General features: G+C 40.0%; 2 protein-coding genes across 2 annotated transcripts in view; both read right to left on the bottom strand.

Moving 5' to 3' along the window:
- LOC145439845 (microfibril-associated glycoprotein 4-like) overlaps positions 1–22,285 on the bottom strand; it is a 532,879-nt gene that overhangs the window by 258,953 nt on the left and 251,641 nt on the right. The window lies entirely within an intron of this gene.
- Positions 2,200–4,296, bottom strand: LOC145440028 (fibrinogen C domain-containing protein 1-like). Its single transcript, XM_080317685.1, has 3 exons — positions 4,208–4,296; positions 3,978–4,077; positions 2,200–2,936 (listed from the first exon to the last, which is right to left on the bottom strand). Exons 1-3 carry the CDS (start codon positions 4,287–4,289, stop codon positions 2,615–2,617), a joined length of 504 nt encoding a protein of 167 aa, XP_080173811.1. The 5' UTR covers positions 4,290–4,296; the 3' UTR covers positions 2,200–2,614.

The raw sequence follows: 22,285 nt of genomic DNA, 5'->3' as shown, positions 1-22,285 counted from the left end.
TATTTCAGCTAGTGGACTTTTGACGTGACACATTTTTATGCAGAATATTTTAGAAAGATTGACCTGATATCAGAGCATGTGAACAGTGTAGCCTAATCGGTGTTTCTGATATAGTCGTGATAAGTAGGCTATTGTTACTGTCTTTGCCAAAGTCAAATGAAACCAGCGTTAGATTTTCTTCGATTAATATTGGAACAGATCAATAACAACTTAACCCTTACGAGGTGGGTGTATCATATATTATATGGCATGCCTCCAACACCGATTTCTCCATGTTGACACGCCCTAGACATCATGTACTACGTTTTTTGAAAAGGTGAGACTTTTCCGATGCTTTTGGTACCTTACTCAAAAATTTTGTTTTGCTAAAATAAAATAGAAAATAAAAATAAATGAAAAAATGGTTATCACCTGACCTAAAGTTTCCAGATATTTTCCGAGTGGGAAATATTGTTGGAAAATCGGCCAGAACATCAGAAGTCGACATGTACGGTATTATGTGTAAATTTTCACCGTTTCAAACATCAAAACGTGTTCTGTATAGTTTTCTGAGGGGGAATTGGTAATTTTGGTCACGCTTCAGTGGTCTTCAAGATCTAGGTCAATTTCAAGGGCAAATTCAGATGGCATATGAATTATAAACTGGTTTACTATGCCTGCAAATGGTTGGATATGACAAAAGAAAGCAAGTTGCGTTGTTTTACGCCATAAACCGGACGGCAGGGGTCCGATTGAGTGTTGATCATGAACTTGACTTGATGACCACTCACTGACCACGCCCACTTGTAGATTTTATATGTATTTTCCATTTTTCGATATCTGACGAACCTCGCGGTTTACAACCATGGTTGACGGCTTGTTTGAAACCAGGCAACAGTGGCTACGCACTGAAGCATCATACTTCTCCCTCAGGATGGCGTCAGCCTTGAAAATTGAGAGAAAGAGAGATTTTTTTGGAGAAAAACTTTGAATATTTGAACTTATTAAAAAACCCTAGATGTGTCATGGGGTGTCGATCAAGGGTGGAATCGGTAGAGGGCTATACTCCGCCCACTTTTAAACTGGAACGGCCCGGATTCAAGTCTTGGTGGGGTCACGGTGAAAATTTGAAAAGTGAAGGTCAATTCTTCAAAATATGGCCCCACCTCGTAAGGGTTAAATATAATCATATCGTTCCATAGTAATAGGATTGTATCTAACCGTTTTAGCAATCGTACCCATTGTTCTTTCAATAAGATTTCCCGTGCCTCCTGTGCATTTTCAACACCATTCATGATGGTACCTATATAAAAATCCGAAAGCCCATTGACATAATATCGCGCGTAGCGGGAAGAATATTTTCCAGTTGAATAAATTGGCCCAAAAAATATTCTGCAGCATAAAGGCCCCCTGATGTGGTGCTTCGTACCACGAAGAGGCTACGGACCCCTGGTTAAGAACCCATAGAATAGAAATGATCAATAACAGAAGAATCTAGCTGTGGAGCGTACCAATACCTTACTCGTCACCGATAATAACAGGGACAAAGAGAACAAACAACATCCAGAATCTGACCAAATATACGTCACGGGGACCTCAGAATGCCAATGGTTTTCATACAGACCTATTTAGATATCTATATACCCTACGCAACGAAAGCTACGGGCTTTTGATATATTACGATTCCCTAGGACAGTTTCATAGATTGTTACGTCCGTAGGATTACCAAGTCACTATTCCGAGACGCAAGTCCTTCTCTGATTTTACCGTTTGACCCGACTCAACCCCAGTCGTTTTTAGTTTATCTTCCAGTCAATCCAAAATCGAGTAATTTGACGAAAGATCGCACCACACAAAATCACCATTTTCAGTCATAAATCATCAACGGGTCATGTTTTATCATCATGAACCTGAAATGTGACGTAATAGCGATCTTCTACCGTATGGTAGATTTCAGAAGTGATGTGATGGTGAAGTTTGTTTAGATTTCAGGTTTTTTTAGTAGTTTTAGAATGAACTTTAAGTTCTTAAATCTGAAAAAAGATATATGACACTTGAATATATTGTCGAATACTTGAAATTCCAAAATACCCGCGGGCCGCGTGTTAGAGACCTCTGCTGTAATCCATAACATATACGATACTCTATCATGCCAATTGTACTCAATAAAATGAAAAAGAAATAACCTGCAAATATGGTACAGTTGTTTTAATCCATGCTCAAGCTTAAGTACAAGTATTTACAGAAATGTCTACATAATTAACAGTAAATTATATAATTCCATCATTGTATACATAAATATTGAAAGTGCTGGACGTAGGAAGTACTTTGTACAGGGGTATAGGTTATTTGTCTACAATTTGTCAATCATCAGAAATAGCCTCTAAAAATTACAACAAGCATCGCCACTACCAATACTAAATGAGTAATGATACTAAAGATCTTCAATCTAAAAAATTGAGGACTCTAAAACAATACAACTATTCCCTCACCGATCACCTATTTGAATATAATGATATACATATCATACGTATTAAGGGATAAGTATTGCCAATGCAATATTTCATAATCGATAAGCAGGTTGTATTGATAGATGATAATGTCATTCAACACTATATATTTAAGGTATATATCTCTACAATATCGGCTTGAGTTTCATTTCGACAAATTTGAGTGAGTAGTAGTATCCCTTCCAAGTGTTCCAGTTCACGCCATCAGCAAACGAGTTGTGCGGTCCGCCTTTGTGGTAGATCCCGTTTAAATTGGAATCGTGACAATAGCTGTACCACCATGCGCCCTTGTAAGTAGTTGCGCAGTTACTAGCGACAGCGTCGACGTCGTGATCCTTCGTGGAAAATTTCTGTCCGTTTTGTACAGCTAACGAATCGCCTGCAGTTCCAGAGTATCCGGAGATGTTTAGCGTGAAATCATTCTCAGGTGGGCCGATATCAAACCGCCTTAAACGAAATGCATCGAAATTTCTTTCACAAATTACGAAAAATTTTGCTATCTCTGCGAATTGGGTAGCCTATACGTTCCAAGTACCCTGGGTTTGGTTTTGAAAACGAAAAGACTGATCTTCGACATATCAAGGACGTATAGCCAAGCTTATGTACACTTCGCATTCCTTACTCCTATAACCTGATATGCTTTTTATTTATCGGTAGTGAGTTCCAAACTTCCGTTCGATTCGCGACGCCTACGGGTTATGGCACGTGCGGTGATCTGAGTAGCATAATTGACCAATGTACGCACTGCTGTAACCGTAAATCACGTATTTCAGTGTTTGCAAAAAACGATTCGTCAACTAGTTCCACGTCATATTTGAAACCCGCACTATGGTGACAATTCTACACACAAGCTATAGAAGCGATGCTCCACTGCGATCAGATAACTGCTTAGAACTCAGCCATCTAACAATACAACCATAAAAACATCCATAATATGCTATATATACTTTTAGCAATCAGTATTTTTTATAGTCGTTGATTATAATTCAAGCCAAGTAGAAGTATGCCTACTGGTTAACGTAGAAGTCTCGTATTTCGATATGAGTCAAAACTATAAGGAATAAAGGTAGGAAATGTGACGTCAAGTACGGAAGTGACTAGTTTCAAGAAGTATACTGGGAAGAGTTTGTTAATGAGTTGCAAGGGACAGCTCGCAAGTTTCTCGTGCAAATTCCTATGATACATTTGATGCAAATCCGTCTAAATCCTACTTTTTACTTCACTAAATACAAGTTATTAAAATGGAGATGTTCGATGCTCACAGCAAGTTAGGTAGATTTTGAAGTAGCCTAGAATTCATATTTACTCGACTCCGTATTGCGAGTACAGACAGCCTACTATAGTACTCCCGAAAAGCAAAAATACTTCGCTAATGACCGCCCCTGTCGTTATCAAACTTATTACATGCCACTTGAATACGACTGGACTGAAAACATGAACAGATATAATAAGTGGGTGGAATTATACCAGTAAACATATCGCACTTACGAATACTTAGCAAACCTCCTCTCTCCATCCCAATCCTCCATGTCGATTCGTAATTGGAATGTCTCCGCAGTTTGTAGTATCTTGTTCAAACGGTCCAATCCTAAAATTGCGGTATTATCAATATGGGGCCAACTACGGGCGTATTGAAGATGCGACTTTGACATTTCTCCTTCATTCTCACTACAGAAATCTTGAATTATAGGTAATCTAAAATATATGAACTTTTTCACCTAGCCAATGCTCTCCACTAATACTTCCAAAACCATTGACGTATTCAGAATGATTTCGAAAAAAGTCGACACTGCCGTCCATGCGCCGCTGAAATACCTACAAAATAACCAAGGAAGAGGCATCATCATGTCTGTAATTATGGAATTATCGATAGGAATATGATATCTTCCATTTTGTCGCACATTCCTCATAGACCATATAAACAGAAAATAGATAAATTGCTACTGATATACCTTAAAGACATATTCCATTTAAAACCAGAAGTGTGTAAAATTAACGGAAGATGTTTTCCCAACAATGTGTACTCACATTCCATACACCTCACCTATACTATGATCACGGCAAACATCGATTTTTTGTCTGGACCTATGGATTTCAAGCACCCCTCTAGTTTATAGTTGTCATACGACCGGATTTTCCCGGACATCTCGGGAACTTTAGTGTTTAAACTGCATCCTGGGAAAATGCTAAAACGTGCTTGAATGTTCGGAATTTTGGAAAATTGTATTGCAGTCTGAATTTTTCTAGGTTGACAGCTGCTGTTTCTCCCACCATTTTCTAGCTAGCGAACATTCTTAGCTAGCCAATGCTGTATGCTTTGAAGCTGTCTGCAACTATTACATGACGTGTTGGAAATTATTATTTTTAATATTATTATTGATGAAAAAGAGAGTGACTCTTCTCGCCTGTAAGGTCAGGTACGTCATGGATTAGGTAGGTATAGACGGTGTACCAAAATAGGGACAATCACTTTTACAAAAGTAGTTTCGAGCATTCACCGCTCGGAAGATCGCAACTATTGAGGCTATATGCCGGGGAGTAGCGAAAATAATCAATTTAAAACAAACATGTTTAAAACAGGGCCCGTGTTTAAAACATGTTTTTTATTGATTTGTTTGTATGTTTTTTCAGTGATGACGTCACATATATTCATATTTGATGTCATAGTGGATTGACATTGGCAATTGAAAATATTGGGTAATTATAGCTCCTTTGACGAAATAGCCCTCCAACCCCTGTCGTATACGGACCAAAATATCTTTAACCTGGAAGCTATGTCGTCATGCAGCATTTTTACTGTCGGTGGTCATCATCATCAGTATATTCATTCCAAACCAATGACCTATATCTACGTATTACACCTGTTTAACCGACTATTTCGCGGGTTCCAACAATCCCATATCGTACAGCTTGGCTATATCGGGCTGTACATTTTGTCATTTGGTGTGAACAATTTATTTTAATTTTGTACAGAATAAGAATGCCATTATAGCTTTGACGCCACATAATGTTGAGTCGTCGTTTTGCTACAGTATCAGCGGCCCATTCAACCAAGATATGTTAGCGCTTCTTCGATATACGCCCCAGATCAAAACAGTGTTCCCCATGACACCAATGAATGTTTCACATGAACACAATAAAATTTATAAACGTCAAAATAAATTATTTTTTGCCTTTGTTGTGGAAGGGGGATATTATGGTTGGAGGAGAGGGGGGTATTAGGACTGGGGAGGGAGGATTTTAGGGTTGAGTAGAGGGGGATATTAGAGTTGGAGAGGGGGGATATTAGGGTTCGTGGAGTGATGGATATTAGGGTTGTGAAAAGGGGATATTAGAATTGGAGGAGAGGGGGATATTAGGGTTGGGGAAGGGGGATAATAGGGTTAGGGGATGGGTTTAGAGTTAGGGTTAGGGACATGATATCCAACCCTAATATCCCACAGTCTCCCGACCATAATATCCCCCAATCCTAATCTTGGGACACCCTAACCCCAACTTTAACCCTAACCCACCTCCAACCCTAATATACCCCTTCCCCAGCTCTAATCTTGTAATACCCTAACCCAGGGCTGGCCAACCTTTTTGGGTGAAGGGCCACATTCGATTGACGTACTCTTTCTACGGGCCACTATCCGCGCGAAGCGCGAAAATTTTTGGAAGTTCATAGGTCACTTGTATTGTCATTTGATTATATTGCGGGCCTGCTGTATATCGCTGGGCTAAGTTTGCGAGGACTGGGATATTCGGCGCATGGACATATCGATATCTAAAGCTGCGACCAAGATGGGTCAAGCATTTCGTGCCTGGGTTTTATAGTGGACGGTCTTACCGCGAGCGCAAACGCAAGGTCGCGTATGTTCAACGACACTTTGTCTCGTAATCGCGAATATAGTTAGACTCAATCTGATACATTAAGTGTTCTTCCATTTTCACAAAATGGTAACAATATTGAAAACAAGCAATCGAGTGACAACATATTGCGCTAAGCTTGTAGAAATTTTTTACCTTTGATACATCTATCGCAAATTATTCTGCTTTATTGTAGTCTACGAAGATATATAACATTATGTGAATGGCTGATGGATCTGTCAATGCGTCGGAACTAATATTTTAGCCATAAAATCTCAAGTGTTGCAGCCAGATTAATCAAATTTTTGGTTGGACTTGCAAGTTCAAAATCCGTGCAATCCATTTTTGATGATATTAGAAATTTCGGAAATTACCTCGCGGGCCACATGTGGCCCGCGGGCCACGGGTTGGCCGGCCCTGCCCTAACCCAACCCTAATATCCACCTACCCCTACCCTAATATCCTCTTCTCCTCCAACCTTAATACCCCCTCCCCAAACCCTAATCTTGGGATACCCTAACCCCAACTTTGACCCTAACCCACATCCAGCCCTAATGTCCGTCCCTCCACAGACAAAAAAACAATTCATAAAATTTGATCGTGTTCAAGAGAAACACTTGCTGGTGACATGTGAAACACTGTTTCGATCTGGGGCGTATATCGAAGAAGCGCCGATATGTTAGCCAGGTCGGTTTCGCACCTTCGCAGGTGACCGAATGACCAACCCATTATGCACGCTGATCAACATAACCTTGGTAGAAGAGTCCGAATATGTTTAGGGAGATGATAAAATGAATGTGTTTCTTTTACACTTTACGTTCGTGAAAAAGGCACGAAGGGTGATACTGTATTTAGATGCCAAAAATCCGAGGGAGCGTAGCCTGCAAGCAGACAAACTTCTCTTTCTTTAGTTTAATATAATAATACAATTCGTGCTCTCGTTTTTGTTGTTCATTTCGTTTGTTTTTAGTTATAAATAACACTGTTATAATTGCCCCGCATGGGTGGTACAATTGCCCCGGGATACGGGGCGATTGTAACATTTAAGCGACGATTTTCGCGACTCAATATTTCCATGATTAATTGTTGATTGAGTTCCAATTTAGTTTTTATATCAACTATCGAGTTGTTAGCTTCTTTATATAAAACTTTGGAAATGAAATTTCCATGGGAAAAAGACGTGATGTTAGAAAATACAAAAAGTGTTACAATTGTCCCCGGTCTAACAACTGACAATCGTAGCTAATGTGGTTACAGCATAGCCATTGTATTCTATTATAAGGCTATGGCTACCCGATCGGTCTCGCTAGTTAGATTTATTGTCACGGATGGTGCTAATAACTTGGAAAATCAGTTTAGGATATATATTATCTTGTTTGGGAAACTAGAAATATCAGCACCGCATGGTCATTGCACAGTTGACCATTTGTTAATGGCGGACACGGCGATCTGTAACAGGTTACCTTAGGTTACGCGTTGAGTGGGTTTTCTGAGATTTGAAGGAAACAACCAACGCAAAACTGTGACATAAGCAAGTACACGCAGGTGGCATCACTAGCATCGTAAGATCAGGTAAGTAAGTAGTGAACCACACATGGAAGAATAACTATCAATTTATACGAAATTAGATGGGATGGAAAGGTACTATATATGATTTGTTAGATGTTTCTGTATGAAAGAAACGACCTAGATTAAATATTATAACGTGGTCAGTCAATATTTTGGTGGCAAATGTGAGCGAATGAATGTCACTTGTTTCGAAGTCGTCTGCGGGCCGTCTGGTTATTGCGAGCTTTGAGCTTTTGTGGTGCGAATCGTGTTGTGATTGAAGAAAGTGGGCGCTTTTGTTGGAGATTCACAGGAATGTTGAATGAGCTACGCGTTCTAAAGGGTACAGTACGGCATAGCATTGGTTACCGTGAATATCTACGACTACACCTCCCGCCTCGGAGTAGTCTGACAATTTTCATGCCATAGCTTAGATATATTTTCATCCATTGCTGGATATGTGTGGCGCACATGCCACCTCTAATAAGAAACCTTTTTCTCCAATACATTAGATAAAGTAAGTCACGAATCTCTGATGTATCATGTAAAATGAGGAGCCTTCATCACACAATGTACCAGTATCGCTACTTCAAAACTTGTTCTATTTTTGTTAGCCTATTTGACTTAGTCTTTATAATGTCATATCTAGGTTAAGGACATTGCTTAATACAGCGACTTACGCATGAATTCTTTTTTAGTGGAACTGCAAGATAATTGTTGCACAGAAGGAATGAGGACGGGAGAAAAAAATAATTTGAAGTTTATCCGGTGGTGTAAGTAATTCACCTTTCTTGAGACCACTCGCAATACTTTTTCATCGATAACCATTTGATCGTGAATCATGAATGAATTGAATTTACACTATACCAGTGCTTTTCAACCTTTTTGAGCTTCATTCGCACTTTTTTTGCAAAATAAATTTCATTCGCACAAGCCAATTAACCGAAAATTGCTATACAAAGGAAGATGAAGATACATAAGACCATTCTGTTCAGATGTGCAACAAATTAGCTACTATAGTTCTAGGCCATGAAGTGTCTCATTAACAAGGCAACTCTTTTCCTTCGTTTTGATTTCAACTATTTCACTAAAAACGCTTCTCGGCCAAACAAGTTGTTGGATTTTGTACAATAACGCATACTATAGTGCTTGAATGGCCAGGGTTTAAGAACGCTTCTGCACTCATATCCAAAATACAGCGTATTTTCCGCGAGTGAAAAACACTTTCTTGCAGAAATCGTTTTTGAGAGATGACACAGAGGTACCGGAGATTCCAGTTTTTCGAATGGGTGAAAAATCCACATGCTTGTGTTGAGGCTTGTGCCTGATGTCTTGGAAAATACGGTCCAATATCATCAAGCAGAGTAGGTACATTAGAGTTTGCTACCTTATTATACGTTGCTGCAACCTTGAGTTCTTTTTTTTTTCGATTTCCCATTTTCTGTCTCGCGAGTATATGAGAAGAGCAAATAAAGACATGATACTGTTTGTTCGGCCTTTTAGCTCAATCTAATTCGAATATTCATAATAGTTTAATAACCTCATAGCAGCATTTAAGACTACCACCAAAATCTGAATTTTTGTGGCATCTCGCGACGCGAGCCTCACCCATGAAAAGGAATTCATTTTTAGTATTACAGTAGTATGATACGATTTCATGGACATGTATGAATGAACGCGCGTGTGTACTACTGTCTACTCAGATTGCAAGAACGGGACTATTCCGCGTCGACAACGGAGCATTATCAATATAGAAAGGTTCCCAGGTAGCACGCATACTTGGGTACCACAAGGTATCAAGGTGAGATGAATTGTGGTAACCAGCTGGTGAAACCAATCGGGAACCGCACATTTTTGGCCCCATATTACAGAGGTATTTTCTGGGGAACCATGTGGGTAACCCACCAAGCTGATAGCGAAGACAATATTAGCAGTGACAGTGTAAGTGGGCCGAGAATTCGATGTAGACAAGCGCTAAGGCGATGTTAGGTAAACCCCACACGTTAGTTAACTTTAACATTGTATACTGTACAGTACATACCTGCTACCAACACCCACTCACACCAAACAATATATACGGTAATCTGAGTATATAATAACCAGTGTTGGGATCAAGTCATTACCTTCGAGTCACGAGTCATTTCGAGTCATTGCACATTTTGACTCGAGTCAAGTCAAGTCAATCGATTTTCGAAGGTGACTCGAGTCAAGTCAAGTCACTCGAATTTTGGAGGTGACTCGAGTCAAGTCGAGTCAAGTCAAGTCAAGTCACGAGTCAAGTCACAATTCAAGTCAAGTTGCCTTTTCGAAGTATTAGGCCTGATTACGTCATTGAATTATGCTAGCTGTCTGAAATACAGATTGAGTGGTCATTGATTTTTAACCGATGAACGAATATAGAGTTAAATATATACACGCAGCATCGCTAAACTACGTAAGTAATTGCATAGCCTCAGTTTATAGTTACCAGCCAAAATAGAGTATGGAGATACGAATTGATAAGATGCAATACATTACCCATTTACAAATTGATATGATACATATCGCACCTGCGACAATGGTTGATGACTATATAAACTATATTCGAATTCAATTTCAATAAAACAAGAGGTTTGGTTAACGTAAGAACAGCGAACAGAAAGATACATTTTGCTATCAAATGACTTCACTATACTAGTTTACGACGACTTCAGCTGTAAGCTTCGATCACTTCGTTTGCGGTCAATTTATTTGAGATAGAACAATCGAGGATCAGTAAAACGCACGATCATTGAATGATTGGTCGTTCTCACGGGTTACACCAGCGTTTCGCGAAAAATACCAACATATGCAAGATACTGTGATTTTTATTGACCCCGATTACTTGATGACTTGAAATTGACTCGTGAATTTTGCTCCGAGTCACGAGTCAATCCGGATTTCTGATACGCCGAGTCAAGTCAAGTCAAGTCATTTTAGCAAAGTGACTCGAGTCAAGTCAAGTCTTACGAAAAAGGTGACTCGAGTCTGACTCGGACTCGAGTCAAGTCATGACTCGAGTCATCCCAACACTGATAATAACCTTTACGGTGGGTGAGTGAGACCATCATCACTGTTTAAGTGTAATCGTTGAGTTATATTTTCAAGTGAACAAGACACACACAATGTACAATGCGATAAGATACAAAGCGATGTCATGAACAGATAGGAGGATGCCGACCGACGCGCAGTTGCCGTCTTTTAGACTGACCTCCAACGGGAGTCGAACCGAGGCCGCCCGATTCTTAGGCGCTTATCGCAGGGTTGTAATGACTCGATTCATGACTCGACTCGAGTCCGACTCGAGTCACGATTTTCTGATGACTCGACTTGACTCGAGTCATTTTTCCAAAATATGGAAATGACTCGACTCGACTCGAGTCAATCTGTGTATTGACTCGACTTGGACTCGAGTCATTGCGCATGACTCGAGCCAAGTCATTGACTCGAGACTCAGACGTCCAAGACCGACAGTTCATTGTAATTCCCAAGCCAACACACTATTGGGATTTCGTCTGTTGGTACTGGTATTTGGAAATGCGACCAGAAACTGCTGAAAGTGAGGAAAATTCGTATATGATAACATCAAACCATTCGATACCACCAAATAGAGTTATAAAAGTGAGATTTTAACATGACTTTTACAAGAAACTGAGCAGTCAACACAATGACTTGGACTCGACTCGAGTCATAATACTGTGACTCGGACTCGACCCTCTTTTCGCTGACTTGGACTCGGACTTGACTCAGAGGTGAATTGAAAATGACTCGACTTGACTCGAGTCAAAACTATAAAAGTGAGATTGACTTGTGACTCGGTAACTTGCGACTTGGTTACAACCCTGGCTTATCGTCACCAGTACCCGAATTCAATTCATATGGTGGTGGAATTCAATTTGGAAATGTCCCAGCGACCAGCATCGCAAATGAATAAATCGAAACCGATCATAATATGACTTTACTATATAGATGAACAAACCTTGCTGTAGGAAAATATAATAGAAGCATCTATTTCGGAAAACTACTCGGTCACAAGTGGGAGCCGTATGAAAAGTCGACCATTCTTCATTGACGAAAATAACAAGTTCCAATTATTTGATCACAGAAATTTTACGAGTCAAATTAATCCTGAGTTAAAAATAATAGATACAGATAAGGGATCAAGGTAATGGGATCTACGCAAGAAAATTATACCGCACGCTGTGAGGAATTGAGTACTCCAGCAACGGAAATTTAAGTTCACCTCAGTGTGACAAACGGTCAATTTTAAATAGTTCAAATCACATTGACGAAGTAAAGCATGGTAGGGGTTTTAATGTTCGAGGTTCGAGCAACCAACAGAGATAGCATAATAGCTAGAAAACTTTACTACATATGGAACCACCTTTATTATTCGATGAAATAAACCAAATAACATTGATGGAAAATAAGGTTGGTTCCTGTGTGGGTGATATATGGTAAATCTGAGCTCCTCCATAAGTGGATTTCTCATGTTTCAAGATGATTTGATATCAAAAACTCAACAAGTAAAACTCCCCCGAGTTCAAATTGATAGGTACAATTAGAAGAGACTTATTGCAATCTACCTGGGATTGGTATGGTATAACCACGCATCTTTATGGATGGAAATCCCGCTTGGTTTCGATGTGGGTTACATGTTACTAACCCATTCCGATCATCCATCCCACCTAACCACTTAAATTCCACCTGGATACCAAGTGGGCGTGCTAGCTGGGTTTAGCCTTCCAGCGACGGTCATTTTTGCCCAAGGTTTGGTCGCCGCTAATGTTTTTGGCACCTTATTTTATCAGGGGTATGTTAGCCGAAACGCAGAAGGGGTTGGCCTCGAAATGAATTAGTCTTATAGGCCTGAACTCGCTCGTTGCACACCCCTACACTGGTTCATCCCAGCGGTCTTCGTCCATGTCTTCCAGAAAAAAAGAAAAAACATTCGGACAATTCTAATAATGAACTCAAGCCAAAGGTCGGCTTATTCTCATGATCAAGCCATATATATACTGTGTGTCTGCGACTACACCAGCTTCCAAACCAGACTTTTGATTAGGTAATAATTAAAGTGCGAAAACATTAATTCACTATGGCTTGTGAGAGCTACGATTAGTGGTGCGTCACGTTACAATTGCGTCTCAACTAGAGCAGTTATACTGCTCCTGAATTTCCTATTAGGTTTACTCGAATTATTCTACGTCAGAAAAATCAACAATTATTCACGATTTTCATTCGCACTCATCTGGATTTTTCATTCGCACTATTCGCACCCCCTCCGCCATTCGCACTGCAATTTTTTTCATTCGCACCAGTGCGAACCGTCACACAGGTTGAAAAGCACGGCACTATACAGTTTGTTAAAATGTCGTTTGGGGAGTGTGAAGAAACTTTTGCGCTTCTTCGATACACGCCCCACATCGAAACGGTGCTCCCCATGACACCAACAAATGTTTTCCATGAACACGATAAAAATTTATAAACGTGAACATAAATTGATTTTTGCCTTTAGAAAGACGGATATTAGGGTTGGAGTAATGGAGATATTGCGGTTATGAAGGACGAATATTAGGGTTGGGGGAGGGAGATATTAGAGTTGGAGAAGAGGGGATATTAGGGTTGGAGGAGAGGGGGATATCTGGTTTGGAGGAAAGGGTAATATTAGGGTTTGGAGAGGGGGATATTAGGGTTGGAGGTGGGTTAGGGTAAAAGTTGGGGTTAGGGTATCCCAAGATTAGGGTTGCGAGAAGGTGAAATATTAGGGTTGGGGTAGGAGGAATATTAAGGATGGGCGAGGGGTTAGAGTGGGTTAAGGTCAAAGTTGGGGTTGGGATATCCCAAGATTAGGATTTAGGGATATTATGATTAGGAGAGGGTGGAAATTACGGTTGGGGAAGGGAATATTAAGGTTGGATATCTTGTCCCTCACCCCAACCCTAATCTTGGGATAGCCTAACCCCAACGTTGACCCTAACCCACCCCCAACTCTAATATCCCCCAACCCAACTATCAGCCTCTCCCCCAGCCCTAATCCCCCCCCCCCCCCACTTGCAACCCTATTATCCTTACTCCTCCAACCCTAATATCCCACCCTATCCCAACCATAATATCACCCAACCTCAATCTTGGGATACCCTAACCTTAACTTTGACCCTAACCCACCTCCAACCCTAATATCCCCCCTACACTGTAAAAAAAACCTCGATTTACTGCGAAATGTTTGGAAGCACGGTAGCCAGAGATTTCGTGGTAATTTAACATTACCGTTAGTCAATGTAAATTTAACTTACACTCGTCCGGTAATCTCACTTTACACGCCAGACTGTAATGTTACAGTCACCTCTGGTATATCCAACCTACATTTTACCCTGTGTATCTGCCACTCAGACTGTAATTTTACCGCCTACCTACATACATGCTGTCTGTGTAGATCAGGATTACATACCAGCTTGTAAATTCACGTACATCCCATACCTATCGCAAAGCAACCCTATGCTAAAATATCGCAAAAGCTTCTTCACACCCCAAAACGACATTGGAACAAACTGTATATTCATTCATGATTCACGATGAGAAGATTATCGATGGAAATATTGCGGCTGGAGGTCTAATTCTTCTTTAGGAGACATGCAGTAATACGAGTGGTCTCCAACTATCGGCCAAACTTCCAATTGTTTCTTTTTCTCGTCTTCATTCCTTCTGTGTAGCTAGTATCTTGCAGTTCCACTAAAAAGAATTCGAGTCGCTATATTAAGCAAAGTCCCTAACCTAGATATGACATTATAAAGACTACTAAGACAAATAGGGTAACAAAAATATAACAATTTTCGAAGTACCGGTACATATTGTGGTGACGGCTCCGCCTTTTACATGATATAGCAGAGATTCATGACTTACTTTATCAAATGCAGCAGGCAAGTTATAAATGATAACGCATCTTCGTGTGGGCCAATTATTATTAATTAGTCATGCACTTTATTGCATGCTGTTATTTCTTGACCCCCGATCCGGATTGTCCATCGTATTGTATCGGTAGTGGAAATATATTGAAATCGCCCAAATGTACCATCAGAAAATTTCTTTCGTGAGGAGCACACGATTCTGATTCCTGCTCAGATTTAGAAGGGTGCTACTATATTAGAATCGGAAAATTAAGTTATGTTGAATTGCGTGGAGCGCAAAGAAAATTTCAAAAATAATTAAAATCTCTAAAAAAATTGGGAGTGAATTAGTAATTTCAATTTGCATGTCGACGGATGCTAACACATACTAATTGAATTACGTGTTGCCGGCCGCACAAATTCCCATCTACGGCAGCAGGTTGCCCATACCTGATCTAATAGTATACATATGGTATGTCTTACGCCAAGTTTGAATCCGTATTCCAGTCTTTAACATTTTTGTCAAATTTCCCCAAGCTTGTTTGAAAATAGAAAAAAAACATTGGACAGGAGATCAATTTGTTTCAAGATAGGTTGCACTGAGACTAATCCTAATGCTGGTAGTGACTACAGAGAACAAGGCGTCATTCTGTACTGCCATGCTCAATTAGATCAGTTTTGGAATCGAATTGAATTAAATTGTGTTGATATAGGGTAGCTTAATTGAGGGCAAAACCGAGCAACCTATATTGCATCTAAGTCTGTCTTACGCAGTGCAGTTCGCCAGCTATTAACAACAGCTACCCAGCGCAACGAGCTTTAGGCTACTGCCAAAGCTATGAAGTAATGAATGACTTACATGTGGTAATTCCTCTAAATCTTCAAAGAATATCAAAAATTTGCTTAAATGAAGTTGAGCACGACTGCTGGAGTTTGAATTTGGCGAGGTTTCTTGAATGCGAAATATGTTTCATCTTCAACAATCGTCTTCTGAAAATGGTTGCGAAACACATGTTTAGTCAGAATTCATACAGACTTAGTCCACTTCTCGCGTTCCCCAGGTTGAGAACCACTGATCTTATGTATTGAAGCAAAAGGTTCCTCATTTGAGGTGGCATGTGTGCCAAACAAATCCTGCATTGAATGGAAACATATCTATGCTATGCCCCAAAACGACATAAACATGCCAACAGTTTCAACTACTCCGCGGCAGAGTATGTGGTGTCACAGGTCAGTATATAAGTCGACTAACATCCCAAAATAGAACAGAAAATGCAGCGAATGAAATATTTCAATCTTGAAATCAAAGTCATCCCGGTGGTGTGCACAGTCGTAGATATTCACGGTAACGAATACTATTTAGTACTGTACCTTTTACGATGCGTATCCCAATCAGCATTCCTAGGAATCTTCAACGATCGTGTCCACTTTCTTCAAGCACAACAAGCTTCGCTCCACCCCTTTCTCAAATCTCAATCTCAATAAGGGCCAGACGACGATACGACACTCTCACGATTTCGAAATAAGTGGTATTCATCCGCTGACATGCCAGCAAAAATATTTACTGGCCACTGCGTTATAATGTTTGATTTAGGTCGTTTTTTCATACAGAAACAGTTATCATTACATCTAGCCCCTTTATTTTCCATCTAATTGCGTTTAAATAGATATTTATTCCATGTGTTGTCACTACTTACCGTACTTACTTAACCAGACGCTGCTTGTGATGTCACAGTGGTGCCTTGGTTGTTTACTACGAATCTCAGAAAAAGCAGTAACGCGTAACGGTAACCTAATGTAGCCTATTACAGGTCGCCTTGTTTGCCATTAACAAATGGTCAACTTGGCATGCGGTGCTGGTGTTTCTAGTTTCCCGAACAATATTATACATCCTAAACTGATATTCTAACTCATCAGTCCTATCCGTGACAACGAATGTAACCAGCGAGACCGGCCGTATAGCCATAGCCTTATAATATAATATAGTGGGTATCTACGATTGTCCGTTGTTTCTTTTACCCCAGACAGACAGACCCCAGACTCGCGAACGAGGTTGAATCAGGTCAAATCACCACGAGAATGATATCACTAACATTCAGTTCCACGTATACATTGGCTGCAGAGATTTTCAAGCTAATCAATTTTGCCAATAGCCTGGTAAACTTCAGTAACGAGTAATTGTCAGTAATTTTGCGAAGAAATTCTGGTAACTTGACTTTAGAGCTAAATTGAGGTAATATTACATATCAAAATGTAAAATTACAAGCTACCGGTAATTCGTTGCAAAATTTACAGAGATTTCCCAGTAAATCTACCAGATTTTTTACAGTGTACCCAAACCTTAATATCACCCAATTCTCCAACCTTAGGAGGGATTTCAATCGAAAGCCGTCGCTGTACTGATTGCGAAAATATAAAACCTGTTCGGCTCATGGTCCTGAAACCACCTCAATCAGCCTCCTATTTTGCATATGTGATGTAGTATGACATTCTGATGCAACAATGACGTCTGAAAATGATATGGTCAGATCAAGAGCAGCTGAGCGGCGAGATTGAGAATAGAAGTGCTCAACTCAATCTAAAATCTAAAATAATAAACTCCATTGCACTTCATGCTGTACGTGATTGTGATCCAATATTGGTTATCCAGAATTCAAAATGAATAGGCCTATATTTGAACAACACGCCTTCAAATGAGCGATGCATACAGTCCAGAGCAGCAAACTGGTAACCGTAGTCGTGACCGTGGCCTCCGCACTATGCGTTTATTTTTAAAGTACGTTTATTCCCAACCAGAAAGCCACGAATTCCGAACATGTTGGGCATTCCTCAGCATTTGGGAGCCACTGTTCTACAACTTATAGTGATCCGTCATCATAGATAGCTATCAGAGATGAGCGGGTTTGGAATTTCTATGTTCTAATCCAATCCAAATCCCAAGCGTCAAATCCTAATCCGAATCTTAATCCCCAACTTTTGTATATTAAAATCCGCCTCCAATACTAATGCGATTCTGACTTGAAATTTAGAAAAAATTCTAATTTATGCAAGGAAGGAATTGGAAATTTTTCTTTCACCACCAACAATTCTCTTGATTTAAGATAACTTAGCACATGGCTGCACCTCTCATGTTCATTGGCACCGAGTGTACCACAGTGTAGTGTAGCATAAGTACAATAATAACTGATCTGAATAAAATTTGTCGCCATTCGCAACACGACAAATCAATCTTCAGGAAAATCGGTAACTCCAATCGAAATCCCAATCCGTTCTGAAAAAATCTTTAATTCTAATCCAATCCAAATCCGACAAAATCACACAAATCCGTTTTTTTCAAATTCTAATCCCAATCCATGCTCATCTCTGATTACGATGTCATTCGGGGAAGCGAAGGGCACAGTTGGTTAAGCGCCAGCGTCACGACACTAATGCCAGTGGTTCGAATCCTGGTTCGGTTTATCTGGGCTCCTCATTGCTAACCTCACGCGCGCGAGTGTGGAAGTCGTCCGGAAAGTTTACGAAAGCAAAGATCCTGAATATTACAAAATCGTTGTCGTTGTGCACTTGACCTTAATAGGCGTTAAGCATACCACTGTTGTATCTGAAGTAAATAAATAAATAAATGAAGTCATTTGGTTGATCCCGGAAACAATCCCGGAATTACAGACGATTTATGACGATGATGAAGCACCAGTAGTTTTTTCCCATCGCAGATATCATCCGGGTGTGCCACAGCGGAATCTGGCACATATGTTACTAATTTGCTCGCTGCTATTGGAACATACGACAAAGGTAATTGTGCGGTAATTTTTTACCGGCTTGCCGATCGAAAAATTTGATTAAATTGCTATCAATCGAAAGCTACCGCGGTACTCATTGCGGAATCTCCAGAGTTTGCCTCGAATTTTGCATTGCAACGGAGTTCGATATTGTACGCAAAAATGCCATCTAAATGCAAGGGAGGAACAGTACAAACCGCAAGCGTATTAACTATTGTTGCGCAGGCGATCTAGCATTCACATTCTCACTTTCACAGCGCACTTGCTCCTGGTTGGCACCGTACGTTCTAGACGGCATTCTTGCGTCACAATGCAAAACTAGGTTACAACGTGAAATTCGAGGTTCATTATTGGGTTTCCAGGACCACGAGCAGTGTAAAATTTATATTTCCGTAATCGGTACTGCGGTAGCTTTCGATTGCCACCAATTTCCTCAAATTTCGCGATCGGTAAGCAGGTGAAAAATTACAGTGAAATTGCATTTGTCCAAATAGAAACTGTGGCGCAAACCAATCGCAGGGAGTCGTGAGATTTGGCTGTGTTCTCAACATTGTAGGGCACTAAGCTTTCATTCAGTATGGGCACCAAACTGTTAAGAATAGTATACTACTTTAAAAGAATCCCACCATAAAGATAGGCTGGCCAATGGCCATGAAACTGGGTTAGCACTGTTTAGATGCGGATGACTTTTTCTCAAAGGTCAGGAAGAGCTGACAATTCTTTCATATTCGTTACAAAAAATACTCGAACAAATCATGTGCGAAAAGAAAGAGACGTTGGAGAAGTGTAAATGTGACGAAATAACAGCACTATGCTGCTACGCAATTGCACTTCGATCCACAAGCGCAATGCTCATTAACGAGCCTCCGATTGAGCACTCTCGCCGCTCACTCACCTTCCTCCTGAGCTGCAGCATAGTAATTCATTACGGCATTGCTGTGTCACAATGCCAAACCACGTAACAATTCAAAATGCGACGCTGATTTTGGGATTTTTTTTTGGTAATAATGGTGTTACCACCGTCATTACTCTATATATAATGTATTACATCATGGCGCCGCGGTTGTTCGTAACAATGCCATTCACCTCTGACGGTGATTTTCAGGTATTTCCATGCAGTGCTCTGAGCTGACCAGTTAAAAGTAGCTTTCATTTGATTAATCCTTGCATAATGTGACAGTCCAAAAATAAACAGCCAAATAAAGATATTCAGGGCTAATTTGAATCTTTTGACAATCAAGCACTCTGATTAACCTAATTGTTGGGCGTGTCCGACTTGTCTTTCTCTAAATGTCGCTGTTAGAAGTGAATATACTCAGATACCCATGTGCATAATATACAGTTATATGTTATTGATACAGCAAAAAATTTTAGGGTGATATTAGCATTCAAATCCTAAAACGTTTCAAATTGCAAGACTACGGTTTAAATAAGTTTCCGTATGAATATAACTTTCAGCAACTTAAAGTCAGTATGCAACGAAGCTCCATCGCATCACGCCGAGGCCTTTCGTTGTACTAGTGAAACAAGACTCTTCCAGCGAAATCGATCGACAATGGCGAACTGTAGTACGATGATTTTACGACATTATGATCTTACCAATGCAATAATTAATTTTTCAGCGTTGAGTTGACCTGACGACCGTGATGTTGAGAAAAAAAAGATTTCAAGGACAAACACCAAGGGTGATTCTAGAATGCTAGAATAAACCCAGATCTGGGTTGATAAACCCAGGATTGGCATGCATGGTCCAGATATAAAAGAGCCGTGTTTAGCTATTATTAGTGTATGGAGAATTTTCTGCATCAAGTGCATCTAGTTCTGGTGAAAGCGCATTCAGTTTGTGTGGTGATAGGCTATGACTATTGAAAAATGATACTGTCTGTCAGTCTATGTTAAATGCTTTAGTTTTTCGAAAAGTGCTGGTGATGAGGTTTTTGAGTGAACAATGAGATTTTTCCTGCAAGCTCGGACTGATTGAAGTGATATGTTTGCCAAGTATGTTTACTTTGACCGTGACCATGATGACATGGCTTATCACCGACCCCAAGACAAACGTCTGGGGGATGACGAAGTGCTGTTTCGGTACTGCTATGCAGTATCCAATACTGTAGTGAAAAGGGGCCTAATATTCTCGAATTATCGGTAGGGTGCCGTACAGCTGTGCTACCATGCTCTCTGAAGGTGCAGAAGTACTTGATAACTTGTGATATTATGGACACGCTGTATCCAGTATATTTTTGCTCTGCAGTCATGTAGGCTAGTAAGCGACTATATATTTTGCAGACTATAATGTCTTTAACTTATGTTGATATTTGTTTTTCCAGATAAAACACACGGCAACTTAGCAGCATGGATTAGGAAGCAATCTTTATCACCATGAATATTGTTGAACTCGGATATTGAAATATATACCAGTGGAACAGGATCAGGAACGGATCAAGAATAATATAGCATTGAACAGGATTGGATCAGTATTCAAAAAAGTGCGATCCGTACATCTCTAGTATCAGTATATCCATAAACTATGGAAGGTGAACAATCGAGACGGAATAACTTCAATACAGGTATTACCATATTCAAGTAGAGTTATTTACTCACTGTCCAGCCTCCACCGTCTGTACTAAGATCGCAAAACACGTCAATGGGTTGTCCAGAAACATAAATTTCAAATACTCCTCCGTTTTCGTCACCGGATTTGTAGCTGTGAGCATCGACTTTACTGCAATCTACATTTTGTGAATTCACATCTGAAAGCCACCAATAAAAATTTCAGTGTTATATTTTTTATTTGAATATTACAACTTGTTTTGTCAAAATTTCAATTTCTCTTTCATTGACATACAAATACCATACCTAGTTCAAAACAGTTGTGAAAAATAACCCGAGCTATCAGTATAAGTATCAGTTTATTAATATTTCCATCATTTCAAAACACCACAAAACTGCGATACAATGAAGAGATTGGAAGGTTTCGAAATGACTTGGAGTAGCTAGCGTGACGGGAGTGTTATAACGGGAAATTAGCAATCCAAAAGTACGCAAAATTAATTTTACATGAATTCAAATAAACCACTGCATTCATTGAAACATGGTCGGTGGATATTTCGCGATGAGCACAACGACAAACGTTTGATTTGACAGATTTTGTCGAATGTTGGTTGGAAATGAGAAATCAGGGATATATGGAACTATTGTTCTACGATATGATCATATGTCGTTACTACACCATCTATGCGGGGCTATTTTTCTTCAGCGCCCCCATACCGCCCCCTAAGCTCCCCCCCCATTGCGCTCCCTTCAAAATCCAAATTTCCCCCTGGGGGTGCTGGAGACAAGGTTAAGAACCACTGTACTATATAATCATATGTCCTTTCTACACCATCTACTGCGGGGTCATTTCCCCTGAGCGTTTCCGGCCCTTCAAAATTCAAATCCCCCGATGGTGGGCCGGAGACAAGGTTAAGAACCACTGGTGCAATGCAATGTTTCTCAAACTTGATCAAGCCGGTTCCCATTGGACAACGAATAAATTATCAGTATACACCCTTTTCCGCCACCACATCATACAACTATAGTTATTCTGGAGTTATTGTAACTAATGAGATGGATGAAACTTGTATATTATGTCACCAGCCCATGATGTTGGATTTCCGCTTGCATGATGACAATTCTAATTCTTTACACTGAACTATGTCACGTCGATAAAGGCTAT

Source organism: Botryllus schlosseri, chromosome 5 (assembly GCF_051294905.1).
Source record: "Botryllus schlosseri isolate E-star chromosome 5, Bs_hap1, whole genome shotgun sequence".
Lineage (NCBI taxonomy): Eukaryota > Metazoa > Chordata > Ascidiacea > Stolidobranchia > Styelidae > Botryllus > Botryllus schlosseri.
Note: the sequence above shows the minus strand (reverse complement) of the source record. Positions and strands in the feature narration are given on the sequence as shown.